The 9,628-nt window shown below is 39.1% G+C and overlaps 1 protein-coding gene across 1 annotated transcript; it reads right to left on the reverse strand.

The window, feature by feature from the left end:
• Positions 1-2,915: 2,915 nt before the first annotated feature.
• LOC128054763 (olfactory receptor 11G2-like) lies at positions 2,916-8,916 on the reverse strand. The gene is made up of 3 exons (XM_052647334.1): positions 7,994-8,916; positions 4,939-5,003; positions 2,916-2,980 (listed from the first exon to the last, which is right to left on the reverse strand). The coding sequence occupies exons 1-3, from the start codon at positions 8,914-8,916 to the stop codon at positions 2,916-2,918; spliced, it is 1,053 nt and encodes a 350-aa protein (XP_052503294.1).
• Positions 8,917-9,628: the final 712 nt, after the last annotated feature.

Here is a 9,628-nt window from a genome sequence, read left to right on the forward strand (position 1 = left end):
TCTGCCTATGTTTTCCTGCAAGAGTTTCATAGTATTTGGTCTTACATTTAGATCTTTAATCCATTTGAATTTATTTTTCTGTATGTTGTTAAAAAATGTTCTAATTTCATTTTTTTTTACATGTAGCTGTCCAGTTCCCCCCACACCATTTATTGACAAGAATGTCTTTCCTTCATTATATATTCATTTGTCCTTTGTCATAGATTAATGGCCATAGGTGTATGAATTTATTTCTGAGCTTTCTATTCTGTTCCATTGATCTATATTTCTATTTTTGTACCAGCACCATACTGTCTCAGTTACTGTAGCTTTGTACTCCAGTCTGAAGTCAAGAAATTGGATTCCTCCAGCTCTGTTATTCTTTCTCAAGATTGTGTTCGCTACTTACAGTCTTTTGTGTTTCCATATAAATTTCAAGAATTTTCTTCTTGTATTAAATGTGAAAAAACAGGATGGTTGTATCAGTACAACATGATTATTTACCCTTGTGATTACGTGCCTGACTGGGAGCTGTGATGTGCTGCTGATGCCCAGCATCATGGCAGAGTATCTTACCATGTATCACTAGCCTGGGAAAAGATCATAATTAAAAATTCAAAGTATGGTTTCTACAAAATGAATATTGCTTTCATGCAGTTGTAAAGTTGAAAAATCACAGGTCAAACTATCATTAAGTCATGGGCAGTTAATACTTAATATTGCAGCATTTGGCAATAAAGCATAAAATTGGGGAGAAAAAAACAAAATAGAAAAAGACCTCCACATTACTACTCAAACGTTGCCATTTAAAGTATTTTTATACTTTTTTTATATTGTTTTCTGAAGACTGGATTTAACTTTTCTGCACATGTTGCATTTACAATATTCAGTTCACTTCAGTTTAGTCACTCAGTCATGTCTGACTCTTTGCAACCCCATGAATTGCAGCACACCAGGCCTCCCTGTCCATCACCAACTCCTGGAGTTCACTCAAACTCATGTCCATCGAGTTGGTGATGCCATCCAGCCATCTCATCCTCTGTCGTCCCTTTCTCCTCTTGCCCCCAATTCCTCCCAGCATCAGAGTCTTTTCAAATGAGTCAACTCTTAGCATGAGGTGGCCAAAGTATTGGAGTTTCAGCTTCAGCATCAGTCCTTCCAATGAACACCCAGGACTGGTCTCCTTTAGGATGGACTGGTTGGATCTCCTTGCAGTCCAACAGACTCTCAAGAGTCTTTTCCAACACCACAGTTCAAAAGCATCAATTCTTCGGCACTCAGCTTTCTTCACAGTCCAACTCTCACATCCATACATGACCACTGGAAAAACCATAGCCTTGACTAGACAGACCTTTGTTGGTAAAGTAATGTCTCTGCTTTTCAATATGCTATCTAGGTTGGTCATAACTTTCCTTCCAAGGAGTAAGCATCTTTTAATTTCATGGCTGCAGTCACCATCTGCAGTGATTTTGGAGCTCCTGCAAAATAAAGTCTGACACTGTTTCCACTGTTTCCCCATCTATTTCCCATGAAGTGACGGGACCAGATGCCATGGGATCTTAGTTTTCTGAATGTTGAGCTTTCAGCCAACTTTTTCACTCTCCTCTTTCACTTTCATCAAGAGGCTTTTTAGTTCCTCTTCACTCTCTGCCATAAGGGTGGTGTCATCTGCATATCTGAGGTTATTGATATTTCTCCCGGCAATCTTGATTCTAGTTTGTGCTTCTTCCAGCCCAACGTTTCTCATGATGTTCTCTGCATATAAGTTAAATAAGCAGGGTGACAATATACAGCCTTGATGTACTCCTTTTCCTATTTGGAACCAGTCTGTTGTTCCACGTCCAGTTCTAACTGTTGCTTCCTGACCTGCATATAGGTTTCTCTAGAGGCAGGTCAGGTGGTCTGGTATTCCCATCTCTTTCAGAATTTTCCACAGTATACTAATTCATTAAGTTCTTATCAGCCATTTCCCATAAATACTTCCTAATTGTGGCTCAACAGGAAAGAATCAGCCTGTCAATGCAGGAAAATTCCCTGTAGAAGGAAATGGCAACCCACTCCAGTATTCCTGCCTGGGAAATCCCATGGACAAGGAGCCTGGAGGGCTACAGTGTTGCAAAGAGTTGGACACAACTTAGCGACTAAACAGCAACTATACTTATTCACTAAGTTCTTATCAGCCTTTTCCCATAAACTCCTCCTGCTGCTGCTGCTGCTGCTAAGTTGCTTCAGTCATGTCTGACTCTGTGTGACCCCAGAGACGGCAGCCCATCAGGCTCCCCTGTCCCTGGGATTTTCCAGGCATGAACACTGGAGTGAGTAATAGCTGGATATTATTCAGCTTTAGAGGTACAAGGGGAATTTTCCCCACTTTCACTCAATAACATATATATGTAAGTATATACAACTCTGTTACAATAAATTAATAATGATGAAGAGTGTGTTTTGGATTCAGGGAGACTTGGTTGAATCCCTGCTTTCTGAGTTGTTATTAGACTGCATTAACGGCAAATTGTTATCTGTTCTCTCCAGGCCTTAGTTTTCTATTCTGTAAAACAGGTGAAATAGTAATGGCTCATATAATGTCATAATGAAGACTAAAAAAGATAGTGTATATAAAATGCTTAACTTGGAAGCTTACATATGATAACCTAACATCAGGAGACACCATAGCATAACAGTTTATCGTATGGTTTCTGGAGTCATAGTTCTTTAATTCAACCTGGTTCCAACACTCTTAACTGTTTGGTAAACTTACTTACTCAGTCAAGGCTTAGTTATCTCACTTATAAAAAGATACTGATGGTGTACTTGAGGCTGCACAATTCTTGAATGGCTAAAGTGGAAGTTCATTTCAGGCACATTGTGAGTTAGCTGGATTTAGTAGAAATGCAGACAATAATTTACTTGATTATCATGATACCTCTATAAAGACTCTAATCTTCAATTTCCTCAATCAAAACCTTCTCAGTAAGAATATGAAACTTGTTCTCAGTCATGTCTTTTATGGAATGATTATTAACCAAAACTCATGAATAGTTTTTCCTATAGAAGCATCCTGTGGAAGACTGGTTTATTAATTATATATCTCTAGCCTACTATAGAAAATGAACATATGTGGTATGCTTAATGCTGTTGTTTAGTTACTAAGTCATGTCTGACTACTTTGTGAGTCCATGGACTGTAGCTCACAAGACTCTTCTCTCCCTGGTATTTCCCAGGTAAGAATATTGGAGTAGGTTGCCATTTCCTTCCCTAGGGAATCTTTCTGACCCACGTATCAAACTTGGAGATAATTGCATATTATAAGGCTAAATGTAAGAGCACTTTGTATGGAAACATATATAATAGTGATTTGGTTTTTGAAAGATAATGAAAAAATCCTTATATATAATTAAATATTTTTATATAATTAGAATCTTGGAGAATATGAAGAATATGAGAATATGAGAATATGGAGGTATGAAGCATGCATACTAGGTTGTTATTACTGTTGATCTAGTAGAGATAGGATGTGTGAAAACTAGATTGTGGGTGAAGTGATGGTAGTAGGGAGTGGTAAGGAGAAAAATAAAGGAGTCTGTCATAAAAACAGCATGTACAATATCCGACTTGTAGAAAATCAACTTATATGAGTGTGTGTATGTGCATAAAATAATACATGAAAGATTGTTCACTGAAATATTAATGGTGTTTACCTGAGGGTGATGGGTTTATATAACTTTTAATTTTAAATATTTTTATACTTTTTCTCTTGTTTAATAATTATAATAATAAGCATTTATTATAATTGAGAAAAGATACAGCTACTTTTTTTCTGGTTCTGGCTATGAGAGCCAAGTCATTTTCTTTTTTTTCCCTTCCCATCCCATTTTTTAAAGTTGATGTACTGTTGATTTATAATATTAGTTTCAGGTGTACAACATCATGATTGAGTATTTTGAATATAATATACTCCATGTAAAGTTGTTATAAAATATTAGCTATACTCCTTGTGCTGTACAATGTATTCTTGTAGCTTCTTTTATACAAAGTTCAGTTTAGTTCAGTCGCTCAGTCGCGTCCGACTCTTTGCGACCCCATGAATCGCAGCACGCCAGGCCTCCCTGTCTATCACCAACTCCCAGAGTTCACTCAGACTCACATCCATCGAGTCAGTGATGCCATCCAGCCATCTCATCCTCTGTCGTTCCCTTCTCCTCCTGCCCCCAATCCCTTCCAGCATCAGAGTCTTTTCCAATGAGTCAACTCTTCACATGAGGTGGCCAAAGTACTGGAGCTTCAGCTTCAGCATCATTCCCCCCAAAAAATCCCAGGGCTGATCGCCTTCAGAATGGACTGGTTGGATCCCCTTGCAGTCCAAGGGACTCTCAAGAGTCTTGTCCAACACCACGGTAGTTTGTACCTATTAATACCCTCCCCTTCTCTCTCCTCAATGGTAACCACTAGTTTGTTCTCCAAATGCATGAATGTGTTTCTGTTTTTTTACATTCATTCAAAATATTCATTCATTTGTTTTAGTTTTGGGATTCCAGATATATATGATAATACTCAGTATTTGTCTTTCTCTGAGTTATTATGCATAATATCCTCCAGGTCCATCTATGTTGTTATAAATGACAAAATTTCATTCTATTTTTAGCTGATTAGTATTCTATTCTATACACACACACAGACACACACACACACACACACACACACACACCTTATCTTCTTTATTCATTCATCTGTACATCGTAAACACTTAGGCTAGTACCATATCATGGCTCATGTAAAAATTGCTGCTAAGAACATTTGGGTGAATTTATGTTTTTGAATTAGTGTTTTTGTTTTCTTTACATAAACACCCAGGAGTAGAATTGCAAGACCATATGGTAGTTCTATTTTTAGTTTTTGAGACTCCCTCCATAGAGTTTTCTATAGTGGCTGCACCAGTTTATATTCCTATCAACAGTGTACAAGTGTTCCCATGTCCTGGCCACCACTGATTATTTATCTTTTTGATGATAGCCATTCTGACCAGTGTGAGGTGATATCTCACTGTGGTTTTGATTTGCATTTCTCTGAGGATTATGTAAGTTGAACATCTTTTCATGTCCTATTGGCCAACTGTATGACTTAATTAGAAAAATATTTATTCATGTCTTGCCCTTTTTTTGCCAAGTTTTCTATTTTTTATTGTTGAGGTGACTGAGTTCTTTATTTGGATATTAACCCCTTATCTGTTACATGGTTTGAAGTATTTTCTTCCATTCAGTAGGGTGTTTTCTCATTTTGTTAATTGTTTCTTTTGTTTTGCAGAAGGTTTTGAATTTTATATTGTCCCATTTGTTGATTTTTTCTTTTGTTGTTTGTGCTTTTGGTACAAGTATTATTACTACCATTATCTTGTATTAACCTATAATGGAGTGTAATCTTTGTTGTTGTTATTCAGTCACTCAATCATGTCTGACTCCTTGAGACCCCATGGACTGCAGCAAGCCAGGCCTCCCTGTCCTTCACCATCTCCTAGAGCTTGCTCAATCTCATGTCCATTGTGTCAGTGACACCATCCAACCATCTCGTCCTCTGTTGTCCCTTTCTTCTCTTGCCTTCAATCTTTCCCAGCATCAAGGTCTTTTCTAATAAGTCAGCTCTTTGCATCAGGTGGCCAAAGTATTGGAGTTTCAGCCTCAGCATCAGTCCTTCCAATGAATGGTCATGATCGATTTCCTTTAGGACTGACTGGTTTGATCGCCTTGCAGTCCAAGGGACTCTCAAGAGTCTTCTACAACAGCACAGTTCAAAAACATCAATTCTTTGGTGCTCAGCCTTCTTTATAGTCCAGCTCTCACATTCATTCATGACTACTGGAAAAACCATAGCTTTGACTATCTGGACTTTTGTTGGTAAAGTAATATCTCTGCTTTTTAATATGCTGTCTAGGTTTGTCAGAGCTTTTCTTCTAAAGAACAAGCATCTTTTGATTTCATGGCTGCAGTCACCATCTGTACCGATTTTAGAGCCCCCCAAAATAAAGTCTTTCCCTTTTTCCATTGTTTCCCCATCTATTTGCCATGAAGTGATGGGACCAGATGCCATTGTCTTAGTTTTCTGAGTGTTGACTTTTAAACCATCTTTTTCACTCTTCTCTTTTACTTTCATCAAGAGACTCCTCAGTTCCTCTTTGCTTTCTGCCATAAGGGTGGTGTCATCTGCATATCTGAGTTTATTGATATTTCTCCTGCCAATCTTGTTTCTAGCTTGTGCTTCATCCAGCCCAGCATTTCGTATGATGTACTCTGCACGTAAGTTAAATAAGCAGGGTGACAATATACACCTTGCTGTACTCCTTTCCCAATTTGGGACCAGTCCATTACATATCTAGCTCTAATTGTTGCTTCTGGACCTGCATACAGGTTTTGTAGGAGGCAGGTCAGGTGGTCTGGTATTCCCATCTCTTTAAGAATTTTCCAGAGTTTGTTGTGATCCACACAGTCAAAGGCTTTGGCGTAGTCAATGAAGCAGAAGTAGGGGTTCTTCTGGAATTCTCTTGCTTTTTCTATGATCCAGTGTATGTTGTCAATTTGATCTCTAGTTCCTCTGCTTTTTCTAAGTCCAGCTTGAATATCTGAAAGTTCTTGATTCATGAACTGTTGAAGCCTGGCTTGAAGAATTTTGAGCATTACTCTGCTAGCATGTGAAATGAGTGCAGTTGTGCAGTAGTTTGAACAATGAGTGAAATGTGCAGTAGTTTTATAGTGTAAATCTGTAAAAATACTGAATTACTATGCTGTACACCAGAAACTGATATAAGATTGCAAATCAACTATATACCAATGAAAAAATGGCCTAAATCTGTTCTCTGTGTTTCTGCCTTTTCATATCTTACTGTAAGTAAACTTCCCTCCCCCGCCCTCGCCTATGCCCCAGGAATCTGGAGCTGCCTGCATTGAAGAAAAGCAGATCGACTTCCTAGATTTGTGTTTGTACCAGTCCCTGCATTCACTCTTCTTTGTTTTGTGGGTTTTTGCATATTTATCTTATAGATCATCTTCTGAAACTGAGAATAGTAATGAGAATGTCTGGAATCTAAATGTAAAGACAAGAGTCTCTGACTATGGTCATGACTCTACAGCTTGCATTAAACTAATCATTCTACCAAAAATAACTATAAAACCTTCACAAAATACATAAAAAGAACATTCTAAGGCACTAGAAAGCAGTTAACACAGAAAAGACTTCAGGGGGAACAATTCCAAGAAGGGAGCAACAAGGAGATGAGTTCCACATTCACCTTGGGGGTTTTGCCCTGAGGAATAGCAATCAGTAGGGCAGGAAAATGTAGATAGGAAGGCATAAGGAAAGACTGGTGTGAAAAAAGAATACTGTCTCAGCAAAAAGCAGTAGATTTTCCTCAGACTGAACTGAGGAAATAAAGGTTTGGTGCTATAGCCAGTAAGGCAGTTGGGGTTTGAGAAACAAATTCTGGAAAAGGAGGACCACAGAGAAGGAAGATCAAAGGGTAATATAATCTTTCAAGGCATTTTTGATTTCTCAACTAGCCATTCATATACAAGATGAGATTTCAAAAAAAATATAGTAGAGAGCAGAAATTGGGAGTCTAAAGAGCTGAGAGATGTTTTAGGAGTCATGATTTTTCAGAGTACAAAAATAGGAATTCAGGGATTGCTAAGGTGGAGGTATCCTAAAAACAGTCCAGGTTTGCAGCTGAGATCTCAGAAAGGTCATATTCCTGAGTAAGAGTCACATCCCAGAAATAAGAGCAAAAGTGGTTTAGGTTATTTTTACAACATGCATCCTTAAATGGGATCAAACTGATCTGTTTTTACTCTATCTGCTACTTGAGGAAAATTTAACCTTTGTTGCATTACTATATCCATTGTCTTTACAATGTCAAAAATATAATGTGCAACATTCAATTAAAAATATGGAAGCATATGAAGAAACAGGATAAATGATCAAGAACCTATCAAGAATACCAAACTATCAAGAATAGTTTTATGGTTTCAGAAATTTCTTCAGGGCCTTTTTCATATCTTTGTTCCTAAGACTATATATTATTGGATTAAGAAGTGGGGTGACAACAGAATAAAACAGAGTCACAGTCATCTGCATTCTAGCACCATGCTCAGATGCTGGGCTCCCATACATGACCACTACTGAGCCATAGAACAGTGAAACCACAGTCAGATGAGACCCGCAGGTGGAGAAAGCCTTCCTTTGTCCAGCTGCTGAAGGAGCTTTCAATACAGCTTTTATGACCAAAGCATAGGACCCCATGATGAAGAGAAAGAGAATGATGAGGGGAATAGGAGTTAGAGTGGAGAAGACAAGCTCCATCACAGGAGCTTTTTTGCAGGTGAGTGCTAGAAGAGGACCTGGGTCACACAGGAAATGGTCAATGATCCTGGATCCACAGAAGGACATTTGGGAGATGAGGATGACAGGAATCAAAAACCAGAGAAAACCAAGTACCCAGCAGCTGATCACAAGATTGGTGCAGAGGCGTCCAGTCATGAGGGTGGGGTAATGTAGAGGTCGGCAGATGGCAAGGTATCGATCAAATGCCATAATAGCCAAGAAAAAGCTTTCTGTAGAACCCAAGGAGAAGAAAAAGTAGAACTGGAGAAGGCACCCAGAGAAGGAGATGAGCTTGTTGTCAGAGAGGAAGTTGGCCAACATGTTGGGGACAGTGGAGGTGACATACCAGATCTCCAGGAAGGAGAAGTTGGCCAGCAGGATGTACATGGGGGTATGGAGTCTCTGATCCCAGCACACAGCACAGATGATAGAACCATTGCCCATGAGGGTCAGGAGGTAGACAGCAGAGAAGAGCCCAAAGAGGAGAATCTGCCCCTCCCTGGGGCAAGGGAAGCCCAAGAGGATGAAGCCAGTGATGGTGCTGGAGTTGCTGGGGGTGTTGGAGATTTTCATGGATCTGGAAAAGACCAGCAAATATCAAATGAGTTTGTATAGAGACATGAGGACTCAGATTTATACTTAAATAATCTTGGGAAAGATATAAGAACTTGCATGCCTGAGTGCTAAGTCACTTTAGTCATGTCCAACTCTTTGCAACCCTAGGGACTGTAGCCCGCCAGGTTCCTCTGTCCACGGAATTCTCTAAGCAAGAATACTAGGATGGGTTGTCATGCTCTCTTCCAGGGGATCTTCCCAACCCAGGGATCGAACCCACATCTTTTATGTCTCCTGCATTGACCGGCAGATTCTTTACCATTAGTGCCACTTGGGAGCCCATAGGGGCTTATATCAATAATTTATATAACATATCAATAATTTTTTCTTGAAAGATGAAATATTGACCTGGGTTTCCTCTTTATTCTCATTTATATTTTCATCTTGGATTCCATAAAATTTCTGGTCAGAATAGATAAACCCTTCTAGTAAAGTGTTGTAGTGGTATTTGAAGATTATATAGACTTAATAGAGAAGACTCTTGAGAGTCCCTCGGACTGCAAGGAGATCCAACCAGTCCATTCTGAAGGAGATCAGCCCTGGGATTTCTTTGGAAGGAATGATGCTAAAGCTGAAACTCCAGTACTTTGGCCACTTCATGTGAAGAGTTGACTCACTGGAAAAGACTAATGCTGGGAGGGATTGGGGGCAGGAGGAGAAGGGGACGACA

This window comes from Budorcas taxicolor, chromosome 10 (assembly GCF_023091745.1).
Source record: "Budorcas taxicolor isolate Tak-1 chromosome 10, Takin1.1, whole genome shotgun sequence".
In the NCBI taxonomy this organism is placed as follows: Eukaryota; Metazoa; Chordata; class Mammalia; order Artiodactyla; family Bovidae; genus Budorcas; species Budorcas taxicolor.

Bases quoted from the DNA above. Each gene is read 5' to 3' on its own strand.
- LOC128054763 (XM_052647334.1), bottom strand. From the start codon at position 8,916: ATGAAAATCTCCAACACCCCCAGCAACTCCAGCACCATCACTGGCTTC. The intron at 5,004-7,993 runs TCTGAAACCATA...ATATCACCTCAC, and splicing joins AAAAAGGCCCTGAAGAAATT to ACTGGTCAGAATGGCTATCA. The intron at 2,981-4,938 runs GTACACTGTTGA...ATTCCATAAAAG, and splicing joins GCCAGGACATGGGAACACTT to ACATGACTGAGAACAAGTTT.